The sequence below is a fragment of the Primulina eburnea genome, chromosome 1, assembly GCF_022965805.1.
Source record: "Primulina eburnea isolate SZY01 chromosome 1, ASM2296580v1, whole genome shotgun sequence".
Lineage (NCBI taxonomy): Eukaryota > Viridiplantae > Streptophyta > Magnoliopsida > Lamiales > Gesneriaceae > Primulina > Primulina eburnea.
This window is the reverse complement of record NC_133101.1, coordinates 6,593,565-6,608,111: the sequence shown is the minus strand read 5'-3', so window position 1 is coordinate 6,608,111 and position 14,547 is coordinate 6,593,565. Positions and strand designations below refer to the sequence as shown.

Sequence of the window (14,547 nt, the reverse complement as noted above, 5' to 3'; positions counted from 1 at the left end):
TTCTTCTACACGCTGCTCCTCTGCTAGGCGATGCCTTAGCAGGAAAATAAAATTTTTCTCCTCCACTCTGCTCCTCTGCTAGGCGATGCCTTAGCAGGAAAAATAAAATTTCAACACCTCCACCCTCTAACTCCTCTGCTAGGTGATACCTTAGCAGGAAAATAAAATTTTTCTCATCGCCGACTCTGCTTCTCTGCTAGACGATGTCTTAGCAGGAAAAATAAAATTTAATTCTCCCCCTACACTCTGCTCCTCTGCTAGGCAATGCCTTAGCAGGAAAAATATAATTTCATTCTTCTCCTCCACTCTGCTCCTCTGCTAGGCGATGCCTTAGCAGGAAAATAAAATTCTTCTCCTCCACTCTGCTCCTCTGCTAGGCGATGCCTTAGCAGGAAAATTTAATTCATTTCATCATCACCATACAACAACATCCACGAACTTAATATAAGAACTTGGCTTTATTAAATTTCAACTGATAACGTAAGACAAATTCAGGAACGAAATACATCAAAAATGAAGTAAAGATATTCTCTAAGGTGGTAAGCGTTTTCAGGCCTCTTTTAGAGCTCTACCCAGAGTTTCCATCAGTAGCACCCTCCGAGATCATATGAATCATTCCTCTCGTAGGGTGGTTATCCTCATTCATTCCCCCCCTCGGTTCGACGGGTCCCTGAGGAACATCTTGACCTCGACCTTCCCCTCTCTACTCCCCGACCCTCTGATTTATCCATGGAGGGCCTTGACCACGTCTAGGAGACGAGCGAGACCTCTGTCGACTCCTGGATGAGGATCCTTCTCGTCTATCCCGCGAAGGCAATCTAGCACTGCTCTTAGCCCTTCGCGACTTCTCCCAGCTCTCCTCGGGCTCCCTCACCTCCGTCACCTCGTCACGACTCCTATCCAGAGGAACATGTGATGAGAATTGTCTTCTGTCCCTAGCTTTAATCTCCTCTCTTTCCCCTGCGCCCCTCTTCCTTCCTCCTCTCTCCGCTCCCTCAACTCCACTCCTCCCAGGTCGCTGCTCCATTCTCTTATGCCGCTGGGCATCTTCAAGATTTATATATTTCTCAGCTCGAGCCAACAGATCATCATAGCTCGACGGAGGCTTCTTGACCAGCGACTTGAAAAACTCCCCTCCTCTAAGTCCCTGGGTAAAGGCACTTATCATGATGTCAGGAGTGACCGCTGGTATTTCCAACGCTACGCTGTTGAAGCGCTGGACAAACTCCCGTAAAGTTTCACCCTCTTGCTGTTTCATTACAAACAAACTCAAGTAGTTTTTTGGGTGCCTTTTGCTACTAGCGAATCGGTGCAAGAAAGCAGCTGAGAAATCCTCAAAAGAGCGTATGGAGTTGGGCAGCAAGGAATTAAACCATTGCTGGGCTGACCTCACCAAAGTGCCCAGAAACACTCTGCACTTGACTCCATCTGAATACTGATGCAACAGAGCTGTATTCTCAAACCTCCCCAAGTGTTCTTCGGGGTCCGTATGTCCATCATATTCTCCAACGTTTGACTGTCGGAAATTTGGAGGAAGCCCCTCTTCCAAAATGGCGAGGGAAAAAGAACTTCCTTTCTTGGGGGCTGCATCTCTGTTTCCCAATTGCTGCCTCAGCGTCCGTATTTCCTTCCACATCTCTTCCATCTCCGGATTCTCCTCACTTGGGCGGGGTCGCGTCTCCTCCACCCTACTCTGACTTCCCTCCACATTCTCCTCTCGCTCCTGGCGAGCGGTCTGATCTTCTGCAAACATAGACTCTTGATTCCTCTTCATGGCCTCATCCACTATTCGGGTGATAAATTGACCCAACTGTTCTAGGGTCAAGTTCCCCACATTCTCATTGGGACGGGGTTGCTCGACCCTTGTCTCGTGAAGGGGCTGCTCGGTTCTTGTCTCTTGACGAGGTTGTTCCTGTCTCGTCTCAAGATGCGTCTGTTCTTGTATTTTCTCAGCACGAGATGGTTCAGGTCCTCTCCGAGGACGTGACGATGCTGAGGTAGCTCTTCCACTTCCTCTCTTACCTACCATATCTACGTCTTAACTCAAACTTCCCACAGACGGCGCCAAGTGATACTCACGGGAAATCTAGGGTCCGATCCCAACGAGCGTCACTAGTTCAGACGTGGGCTTTAAGATGACCCTGAGCCTGAAATCAAGAAAAAGACCGTTAAGAGGGGGCCAGGAGGGTGTCCTGGCGTAGCCCCTCCGACGCTCAAGTCAGTGACTGAGGATATATGGGGGGAGCAGCTAAGGGTGCTGCTGAAAACAATATTGAATGAATGAACTGAACACTCAAACCTGGTATTTATAAGAAAATACATGGGCCCCTGATGGGCCTGTCTTCCATTTGGGCTTGAGATGGGCCAGGGGCAGTGGGCCCATCCATGGGGTATCAGTTATATTACTTTTAAGTATTCTGTTTATTTTTTTAATTATTGTATTCTTATTATTGAAATTTATATGCAAACATATAATAATTATTTTCTTATTTTTGTATGTGTGGGGTGGGGTGAGTCGGCCCCCCAAACATATAATCTTAGATCCGCCCCTGGTCTCACACAAGTTTTTGCCTTATGATTATTATTATGTTATGTTATTTTTTTTATAGTCAAATGTTTATTTTTTAATATTAAGATTATGATGATGATAATGATATCCAAACTCTATTCGACAAAACAAAAACTCACATGAAATCATCTCACAGTCTATTTTATCGACATATGAAAAAATATTATCTTTTGGCCAAAAATATTACTTTTTCATTTTATGTATAAACTTAGTCGACCTATCTTACATATTTACATTCGTGAAATCATATCATAATAGACATTTCAAGCAGATAACACAATTTGAGTTGAATTCTTTTGAAATCTACCGATGTTCTCATATGTATGTCTTTCTTAATTTTCATCTTTGTTTTCACATTAGGGATGTCAAATTCCTGCCAACCTTTTGGAGGAAGTTATAGAAGAATTTTTTTGGACCTAATTAAATAATTAGATAATCGGGTATGAGAATGAATAATTTGATGATAATATCAATTATTATTTATTATCTAAATAAAATTATAAAATATTTTGACCTATAATATATTTATTAACAATTATATTTATACATTTAATTAAATTCAATCAGTACCCATAAATACTTATTATACCTTTATCTTTTCTGTACATGTTTTACAAATTTCATTACCAATGAACTTCCATTCCAAACTAAATCCAATGAAAATTAACAACATAGTCCTATTTGCAAGGCAAGTTTCTTTTTCTGGTTATTAAATTAAAAGTTTTGATGAGAAAAAGTATAAATATTGTTGGAAATTATTAGAGTAAATTTATAATGACATTCATAAATGACAAGTTTCACTTTTCATAACAATAATAATATTAACATAACAAACACAAGAAGTACATATATTACACAAAGATCAACAATCACATAAAGTTTTACAAACCCCATAATAATAATGCTAAAATAACATAATGAACACAAATATATTACACAACGATTAACATTAATAACTCCAAATCTTTCAATAATTTTCATCCATCGGTATTTGCAGATTCTTTGCTTTTATTTTTCTGCCTTCACACTTGTTCTTCCTCCTCCAATCCCATGGCATTTCAGGGTTGGGAGATGCCCATAATCCGATGCCTTTCGCCCGAGCCTTCCTCTCCCACTTTGTTAGCGAAACAACACAAATAAGAGAGGTGCAAAGGATTATAGTAAGACCCAATGCTAAAGACTCTATTCTCAGAAACGATACACATTATGATCCTTTCACAAACCCTAAATCAAAATCATGATAACGGTTCTCAACGTGCAGTACGATCGTTGTACATGTACATGTATTCTAAACCATTTATATGTGTAAATAGAGAAACATCGGATATCTAGGCACGCCATTGAGCGATGAATCCTCGTCTACAATGTACAAGCTCCTATTTTACTTGTCACCTTGCGAGTATCGCAAAGTTGGAAAATAAGTCACGGAACACAGATGATTGAATAGAGTTACAAAGATGGATTGCGAAAAACTATTCACAACACGGGTAACTATAAATTATCAACCTATCATCGGAACCACTTAGAAATTTCGGACGATCATGCGCGGATATGTCTCTATAACATCTATTTATGAATACACAGTGAGTTCATTCTTATGTGTAACTATCAGTGAGCTGAGATCATGTCTCTATGTCTGTGTTTTAGGAGTGCAAGAATGAAAATCACTTTATTTCATAACCGCAATGTGGAGCAAAAATGATTACATCGAGAGTTGATTATGAGCAGAGAGGACCTATTTATATGAAGAAAATGAAGCAGAGAGTGTGCGTGTAAGTGTGTTTACAAAAGTGTAAGCGTGTTTATAAAGTACACTTCTAATACCCCCCTCAAGATGGAGAATGTATATTTTGAATTCCCATCTTGGGTAACAAGTCCCGAAAACGTCCTGGGAGCAGAGTCTTGGTGAATATGTCTGCCAACTGCAAATGAGAGGCAACATAGAAAACTTTGATGACTCCAGATTGAATTCTTTCACGTACAACATGGCAATCAATCTCAATATGTTTTGTTCGTTCATGAAAAACCGGATTGGAGGCAATATGTATGGCTGACTGGCTGTCACTGAACAAGGCTACTGGATTAGTGATGTGAACATGCAAATCTTTCAACAAACATATCATCCACACTACTTCACAAGTGCCATTTGCCATTGACCTATATTCCGCTTCGGCTGAGGATTTGGACACGGTATGCTGCTTCTTTGACTTCCAAGATATGATGGAATCACCAAGGAGCACGCAGAAACCAGAAACTGATCTTCGAGTGTCTGGGCAAGCTGCCCAATCAGAATCTGTAAATAGGCTCAGCTTAAGAGTGGAGGATGAACTATAAAATAGTCCCTGCCCAGCTGTTCCCTTGATGTATTTAAGCACTGAATATACTGCTTGAAGATGCTTATCTCGTGGAGCAGACATAAATTGACTAAGTTTGTTAACACAATAAGCCAAATCAGGCCGAGTGACTGTGAGGTACAAAAGTTTTCCTATCAGCTTTCGATATAGAGAAAAATCAGGGAGCAACTCACCATCATCATTTGAAAGTTTGAGGTTAACATCCATTGGCGTGGTTCGTGGTTTACATCCAAGGAAACCAGTATCAGTGAGCAATTGCAAGGCATAATGACGTTGGCAAATATAGATTCCACGCGTTGATCGTGCAACTTCAATTCCAAGAAAGTATTTTAAATCACCTAAGTCCTTTAACTTGAATTGGTCATTGAGGAACACTTTCAAGGCCTGAGCTTCTGCTTCATTATCCGTGGCTAAAACCACATCATCCACATATACTAGCAATGCGATGAATGCATTGTTATGAGTCCGGGTGAACAGAGAATGATCCGCATGTGACTGGACGAAACCAATACGAAGTAAGGTAGAAGAAAACTTTGTATACCACTGTCGAGATGCCTGTTTAAGGCCATACAAAGACTTGTGTAGCTTGCATACAGCATGAGAGGGTGACTCCCCAGTGATCTGATAGCCAGGAGGTAACGACATGTATACTTCCTCAGAAAGATCACCGTGTAAAAAGGCATTGTTGACGTCTAATTGCATCAAAAGCCATCCACGCACAGCAGCCAAAGCTAATAAAGTCCGAACTGTAACAAGTTTGGCAACCGGAGAGAAAGTTTCAAAATAATCAATCCCTTCTTGTTGAGTGTACCCTTTGGCTACTAACCTAGCCTTGTATCGTTCAAGAGTACCATCAGCCAAGAATTTGGCTTTGTATACCCATTTACACCCCACAACACTCTTCCCGAGTGGCAAAGACACAACAGTCCAAGTCCCATTGCGTTCCAAGGCTTTCAATTCATCCAACATGGCTTGACGCCACTCCGGGGAAACAACAACTTGGGAAAAAGTTTGAGGTTCAAGAACAGTGGATATAGCACTGATAAAAACTTTATACGGAGGGGATAATTTGTTGTCATTTAGTACATTGGTTAATGGATGACTAGTAGAAGATGGAAATGTAGACTTAGAAGTGAAGCAATGATAGTCTCGTGTAATATGTACCAACCTCCATAGAACCTTGGTGTAATCCATTTAACAGCTTCTTAATTTGGAAGATACGAGGAGCATTGCTCTGCTGAAAACGATCGCGTAGATCTGACCAAATTTCATGCGCTGTTGAAAAGTACATCAAGCTATCGCCGATTTCACGATTAACTGAATTTAATATCCAGGATATCACCATACTGTTGCAGCGCAACCAGGATCCGTATAGGAGATCATCAATTGGGGGTCGCGAGAAGCTACCATCGACAAATCCAAGTTTGTTCTTGGCTGTGAGAGCCATTGACATAGCACGATTCCAGGTATTATAGTTCGTACCTGTAAGAAGATGCGACACTAAATTCAATCCTGGATGATCAGCATTGTGCAAATAGAATGGGCTGCTTGAACCTTCCATCGATGCTCGAGCAGCTGCCTGATTGTTTGAAGCTTGACTACCTCTAGCCATTGGAAGCAATTTGCAGAGAATGGAGCGAATTTATAGCTCTGATACCATTTTAAGAGTGCAAGAATGAAAATCACTTTATTTCATAACCGCAATGTGGAGCAAAAATGATTACATCGAGAGTTGATTATGAGCAGAGAGGACCTATTTATATGAAGAAAATGAAGCAGAGAGTGTGCGTGTAAGTGTGTTTACAAAAGTGTAAGCGTGTTTATAAAGTACACTTCTAATACTGTGCTAGTGTGCTGATACTGTGAAAAGATAAAAATATCCTCTTATCAGCATAAATCTAAAAACTCAATAAGGATATATCCGTACAATAATAAAGAATTAACGACTTTACCTTTTTATTGTACACCATTATACAAAAAAAAAAAAAAAAAAAATAGACAGAGACGTAAGTGTAGAAACAGAATATTAGCCCAGGGCATAAATCTATCACCAACCTAAAATTGTGAATAAATATGAAATTTTTCAATTATGAATTAACAAATTGCATTTTAGGCAGAGAGATAAGTGTAAAAACCGATTATCTATTTTCAAATGACAAAAAAATTCGATTGTGAATTAACAATTCTGTCTTTTTATTGTACGATATTCTATAAAAATAAATAATAGGCAGAGACATAAGTGTAAAAACCGAATATTAGCTAATGGCATAATTACATAATTAATTATTAATTATTCTACCTAAAAGTATAAATAAAATGACAGTTTTTTAATTGTGAATTAACAACTTTACCTTGTACATTATTCTATAATCTATTCTCTAGCTAAGGGCATAAAAGGGGAAAAGTGTGTAAAATCTATCAGTTATCTATTATTTTATGAACTACATAAAAATGTGAATAAAATGACAAAAGTTTCCAATTGTGAATGACAATTTCGCCCTTTAATTGTACACTGTTAGATGATATTTTGATTGGCTTTATTATTAGATTATTTGTCAAGAAAATTTAAAATATTGATTTGAAGATTTTTGACGAGAAAGAGATAAGTGAAGAACATAATTGTTTGAATATGTTTTATGATGTATTGAAGATATTGTATGACATTATCTTGAAAGATGTGGTGCAAGATTTGAAAAGATAATGTTTATCTTGGATATGATGTGTTTTATATAAAAGAGTGTTCATTCATTTTGAAGATTGCCAAGTGTGATCATATATGGTCGAGAGAGGCCACGATCTGTAAGTGTTATATCATTCTAAGAGAGTATGAGTTGTCGTGTGTGATTTTTTGCGAAGAAAAACAAAACTATCTATTATGTGTCGCAACATCTTCTGATACAAGGTACATGCAATTCTACCTTATCATTCTGTTTTGATAGCTTTCCAATTGCTCATGGTACACACATACTCCGAGCTTCGTCATTCATTCCTCTGGAGAGTAAGGTGACGTTCACGGCTGAGAACAATCCGCAATTTCGAAGGAAGTTCGATCAAGATGGAGTTGAAGACAAGTGATTCTCATCAAGTAAAGTTTACTGAATTTGTTCATCATAAAGACGTCATTAGAAAAGAGAATATTTTATTTGAACAAGTCCTTATATTATTATAACTGTTTATATTTAATTGATTTGCTTGATAGTTGGGCGGTGGCTCCATGGATGTAGGTCGGTGGACCGAAACATATTAAAATTGTCTGTGTTCTTATTTTTTCCTTTTAGTTTTACATTTCTTAATTGGACTAATTATGGAAACTAATCAAAACAAGAGAAAACCCGATCAGAGAAATGATATCAAAACAGGTTCATTTTTTATGATGTTGATCTTGCAAATTCGGTTTTGACGACAATGATATGATACATGATGGAGAATACACAAGTTTAACATTCAAGGGGAACATTGTATGCATCATGAAGATAGGAGGAGAATATTAAGCGAGTGTTTCGCAGGAGTGATAAGGTGAGTTTATTTTTTTTTAACTCATCTTATCTCTCGTTTGGTACGCGTGATTATTTAACCAAGTCAATATCCTCCTATAAATGATTAAGTTATATTAGGTGGGTTAAAATAATAATCCTCACCCCCTAGGATTATTTATCCAACTCTTAATCCTTCCTATTTTTTCAATTTTACCCTTCTCCTATATCCAAACTCAACACCTCTTCCCGCCACGACCGCCGCCACCTGACCACCAACCGCCGTCGACGCCCGCCGTCGAGAACCAGCCGGCGCCGAACCACCGACCGTCGCCACCGACCGATAACTTCCGGCTGGCCGACAGCCGTCGACGTCGCTGACTGCCAGCCGCAACGACGTTGCCGGCACGCCGCCGTCACCGTCCTGGAATGCCGCCGTCGCCGGAGTGGAAGAAGAAAAGAAAAGAAAAAAAAGAAAAAAAGGGCAATTTTGTCCTTTCATCAAAAAATTCAAAATTATCCTACACTTAAAAATCTTACCAAACATAATACATCTACGACAATCATTTTCTTTATCATTTACTTACTAATCATTAGTTTATTTTATCCTCCAAACCAAACGCAGCCTAAATGGAACCTCTCGGTTTGATTTTTAAACTTTGGTTGATTTTTGTCAAACGAAGGAGAGTTATATTTTTATGAATTTTATTGCATATTTTTTTATGATTTTGTCAAAAATAAGCCAAAGTGATTGTTAGATAATATTATGTTGGCTTGATTTTTAGATTATTTGTCATGAAAATTTAAAATACTAATTTAAAGATTTTCAGATATAAGAAGATGATTCAAGAAGATAACTTGTTTAAATATGTTTTGTGATGTGATGAAGATATTTGACGACATTCAAAATTTGAAAAGATAATGTCGATGGACTCTTCTATATAAAAGAGTATTCATTCATTTTGAAGATTGTCGAATGTGGCCATATGTGGTCGAGTAGACCGTGAGCTTTTAAGTGTTATATTATTCTAGAGTAGGTTTCTTGTAAGACGGTCTCACGAATCTTTATCTGTGAGACGGGTCAACCCTACCGATATTCACAATAAAAAATAACACTCTTAGCATAAAAAGTAATATTTTTTCATGGATGACCCAAATAAGAGATCCGTCTCACAAAATACGATCCGTGAGACCGTCTCACACAATTTTTTACCATTATTCTAAGGGAGTATCAGTTTTTGTAAACGACTTTTTGCGAAGAAAAACAAAATTTTCCATTGTGTGCTACGATATGTGAGACAAGCTACAAACATTTCCACCTTATTTTTAACGTACTTTTTGTTCTCATTTTTCTTATTATTTCTTATTAATATCATATATTCTTGATGAATAAGTATTAATATCTCACAAAAAAATCTCATAATTATAAACAAGATATATAAATAAAAATATTATTTTAATATTTAGAATTCAGTATTTCTATACAAATTTTTCTTCATAAATAATATAACATAAAAAATGTAACAAAATAAATTTATTATATAAAAGAATTGCTTCCACATGCGACACAAGTGTGTTTGCTAGTAGAAGTTAACTGCAAGTAGAAGTTAACTGCATGAAAATTTAAGATGCACTTAAAAGAAAATTCCATAAAGCAAATAGTTATCAGCATATAAGAAGAATAAAATACTATCGTTTTGTATTTCATCATGGATTTACCATTCCCACATTTAAGACGCCTCGAGCTTAAAAGTGCACCAAGGCTTGGGCTTTACACACTCCATTCAAGTGTTGTGTCTCAACTTATGTTGAAGCACAAAGGACGAGCCTTGTCGAGCCTCGAGTATTGGCACACGCCTTATGGGTGTTGGGATAAGCGTGCATGAGTAAGAGTAGTACTGGGATGAGTGATCTCTTGGTAAGTTCTCATGCGTCAAGCTGCTGACGTTGCGCCGCTTGATCTGGTTGGCTAAATGAGCCGTAAAAGTGTGACACCAGATCTTAACGAGTAATAATGTCTCTGCTGGGGACAGGTAGAGAAAGGGTAAGAATTATCTCTAAGGGATATGAGACAACATCAGCAGATAGACATGCATCTCCCCAAACTCATGGGCCTAACAGCCCGACCTATTAGCACCCAAGTAGGTGCACTCTGCGCTGCCATAAGATAAGGAATAAAGTTGCCCCTTGGGTAACAGAAAAGTGGTAAGCGTTTGATCTTAATAAATGGTATCAAAGCGAGGTCATGGGTTCAAGTCTGCCAGTAAACATATTTTTATACTTCTTGGGGGTGTTAGGTTAAGCGTGCATGGGTAAGAGAGGTATTGAGATGAGTGAGCTCCCGGGAAGTTCTCATGCGTCAAGCTGCTGACGTTGCGCCGTTTGATCTGGTTGGCTAAGTGGACCGTAAAAGAGTGACATTAGATCTTAACAGATAATATTGTCTCTGCTAGGGACAGGGTCTACGGTAGAGAAATGATAAAACTGATCTCTAAGAGATATGAGACAACACCAGCAGATAGATACGCACCTCCTCAGACTCGTGGGCCTAACATCCCGACCCATTAGCATCCAAGTAGGTGTACTCTGCACTGGCACAAGTATAAGGAAATAAAGTTGCGTCTTGGCTAACAACTATAATTTTTGGCCTAGTGGTAAGCGCCTGATCCTAACAATGGCAATGTTCTAAATGGCGGTCGAGGCGGCCGCCTAGGCACCTCGGCCCTCGATCACACCGCCTATGCATGAGGCGGGTGTCGAGGCGGCGAATAGGCGGGTCAAGGCGGCGAGCAGGCGGTCGAGGCGACGAGCAGGCGGGCGAGACAATAGTCAAAAATTTTAAAAACCTAGTCAACAATTTTAAAAATCAAGTCAAAGTCAACTAATTTTAAATATTAATACCCTAACACACTTCTTTCTTTATTTTATTTTATGTTTTCACTCTCAACTCTCAACCACCACAGTCCACACGCAATATGCCGCCGCCGTCGATGATGAGAGGATCATGGATGTAGTAGATGGTGCATATGTAGATGATTTGGAAGGTTAGTTATGCTTAGTCTACTACTTGTTCTAATGATGGATTATTGATTGAAACTTTGAAAATTTAAACTTGCTTTTTTGGTAAAAAAAATTATATTACTTCGTTAGCATAATATCATTAATATGATGATGAATCTTTATTAATTGCACATTATCTAGATGATATTATATTTTGTGCTTAAACATTATTTAATTGCACATTTTACATAAAAATGATTATATTGCATGATTATCTATAAAAAAAATTACTTAAAAAAATTCAACCGCCTAGGCGGCCGACGCGGTAGGCGGTCACCGACCTCCCCGCCACCGCCCCGCCCCATTTACAACCTTGAACAATGGACATTTAATAAATATGTATTGAACCAAATTTCTGAGTGCCCAGAACAAAAATAGAGAAGTTACCTTATCCAATTCGGGTCGTTGATCATATGCTTTATAATGCCATGCTAATCCCTTCTTAAGCATTGATTCCTACACGCATAATTAAGCATTCAGAAATTCGGTATCTTTCACTGTACATGAGATTAAATTAAAGTGCATTGCAAAATAAATACGCCACAATAACATGTTATGCACACTGCACACACATAAGGTACTGGCGAAAACTAGCAATTGATTTAGCAGTGAGAAATTTTTTCAAGAAAATGTGCAACAATTCAGTACCTGCAGAAATATGCCATCACAATAAACATCTGCTATGCAGCGACCATATTGATCCTCATCGAACACCAACACTCTTAAACACTTGTCTTGGACAATATCAGCTAGTGCTTCCTTTGCCCTTTGTCCATAATCCATTTGACACTCTGGTGCATCAATTCCCCTGTCACGTAGCGTTTAAGATCTTTTAAGTTACACTATATAAACGGACCTATATCGAGTAGGGGCAGCCATATTGGCGAAAGAGATGGTGGCCTGTATGGGCAATCTCTCCCTCAATCTTACTTATGCTCATGCATATGCATATATGTCCAGTAGCATTCTATTATCTCCCAATTGGTTCCACAACAAAATAGGAGTGGTCACCAATAACTCGTTTTACTTGAGTATTATACAAGAAAACATTGATTGTTCAAAATCTTGATTCTGCCGCAGGATCCGAAAATTCCTACCCCTGTGCTTCTTTTACTTGAGCATTATATAATAAGACATTAATCACCATGATGAATCAAATCTTTATTCTGCCTCTACATAAGGGTGCTCCTTGGTACAATTAACAGTTTCCTTACCTTAGTCTTATTCGATATTTTCGTGCAAGAACCTCCTGATTTTGCAACACTATGACCCTGCAAAACATGCCTAACTCATCAATGATTTCTTCAATTGCACACAAAAACAAACTTTAAAAAAACAGAGAGAGAAATTTGACAAATTTTGCATAAGAATCATCCAACCTATATCCTAGATCATTAATTTTCTTGCGAAGTTTATCAGCCACGTCATATTTCCTCTGAGTACGCGCCTCAGATCTTTCAAAAGCTGCAACTTGCACTTCTGTAGGGACAATTGCGGATTCCCTTGGATCCATAGTGCTCACATATACTGTCATTCCATCTCCATCTCCCACAGCCTTTCTATCAACCTACATATACAAAAGCATTCCGCCAAACAAGTCGATATGTATGAAACAAAAAGACACTCCAAGCCTGAAAAAAATGTTTCGAAAAGATATTGCTTACTGGAAGAGTGTACAATTCGAATTTGAGTCCTTCCGGTCGTGATGGAGGAGTGACGCTAGTAAGCTCAACCAAAATATGAGGTAAAGGGAGGCCATAAAAGGTCAAGAATCCCTGTAAAATCAACAAGTTATTTTCAATCGTTGCATTATTCTGAGGACCATACTAAGGTTTATTTTCTTAGTACCTCAACATCGGCTTGTTGATGTCTCTTCAAGGTCAGAACTATAAGCCTTGAAGCTTCTTCTGGTGTTTTAGGGGGAGGTTTTGTTTCTCTCCACGCTTCTGAAAGTTTCCTATACCTTTATTTGAGTGCATAGATTAAGAATAATTGAATAAAACGAGCTCGGGCTAAATATTAGCATGGCAACTAGCAGACCAATCTCCTCAAGTTCTATTCTAACTTGTAAGTTCCGAAACATACAAGATTTGTTAACAAGATACATTATCGATCTCCCTGCTAACTTCTTTGCTTGTATAAGCAAAGCACTTCACCTTTGCAGGAAATTTTAGTTCAAAATATATATAATATCCACACTATATAATTAAAGTAGATCCCCTATACTAACTTATCATTTTATTGGTGTTTTTTCCCCTAAAACAACCTTTGTCTAAATTTTTCGGATCCTATTATTAAGTAGGTAATATAGGTAATTATTATAGAAATTATATTTTAAGTAATTCGTTATCTTTTAAATTTATTTTAATAAATAAAATTTTATTTTTATCTTGCACACATGGCATGGTGTGTGCCTAGTTCTATATATATTAAATTTCACGAAAACAAAGAAATATAAATCCCAAATTGAAGAAATTAGCAGTGAATTACCAGTTGATCTGAGCTTTCTTAGAGGAGACAACATGCTGACTGAGTCCTTCAGGAACCTTAAAAATATAGAAACCAAGATTTACAACAGCGGAACCTGCTTGCTTATTTTTCTTACACAGAACATACTAAAATCCCGAAATTAATCATCTAGCAAATCTTTGAATCGGCTCCAAAAAAAAAAAAGATCAAACCATAAACTCAACTAAATTCACAGTATGTCCGTACTAGATTAACCCTTTTCTAGTTTCTTGTTTTTTTATTAAAAAAAAAAAAGAACGTGCCAGTCTAATGGGTAACCTGGGAAGTGATTTCAAAGTTGTACAAATCCTGGGCCAGTGCCGATACTCCAACGGTGGCGGCGGTGACGCCATGGTAGCCGGCCTCGTCGGAATCCGCCTTCGGCTTGCAGCATTGGCCGATCAAAGATCTTAGAACGTTACCCATGAATCCCATCAGACCAAAAATCAAGGTTAAATTAAAAGATTTTGATTTCCTTGAACGGCTTTATCAATTTTTATATGGTTTTTGAAGAATATTTTTCACCATTCCAAGTAAATTCGTGGGAAAAAAGACTTGGCGACGACTCCTTTTTCATGGACGA

General features: G+C 38.1%; 1 protein-coding gene across 5 annotated transcripts; it reads right to left on the bottom strand.

Annotated features, from left to right (window-relative positions):
• Window positions 1–3,396: 3,396 nt before the first annotated feature.
• On the bottom strand, window positions 3,397–14,547 carry LOC140825045 (staphylococcal-like nuclease CAN2). Of its 5 annotated transcripts, XM_073186560.1 has the most exons (10): window positions 14,244–14,543; window positions 13,947–14,002; window positions 13,305–13,419; window positions 13,121–13,231; window positions 12,836–13,023; window positions 12,671–12,727; window positions 12,105–12,264; window positions 11,844–11,912; window positions 10,927–10,982; window positions 10,734–10,791 (listed from the first exon to the last, which is right to left on the bottom strand). In XM_073186560.1, exons 1-10 carry the CDS (start codon window positions 14,397–14,399, stop codon window positions 10,749–10,751), a joined length of 1,011 nt encoding a protein of 336 aa, XP_073042661.1. In that variant the 5' UTR covers window positions 14,400–14,543; the 3' UTR covers window positions 10,734–10,748. The 5 variants fall into 5 exon arrangements, with proteins under 5 accessions (XP_073042653.1, XP_073042661.1, XP_073042643.1 ...); XM_073186552.1 differs by lacking the exons at window positions 10,734–10,791; window positions 10,927–10,982 and adding an exon at window positions 3,397–3,683 and having other exon boundaries at window positions 14,244–14,539; XM_073186542.1 differs by lacking the exon at window positions 10,734–10,791 and having other exon boundaries at window positions 10,821–10,982; window positions 13,305–13,413; window positions 14,244–14,547.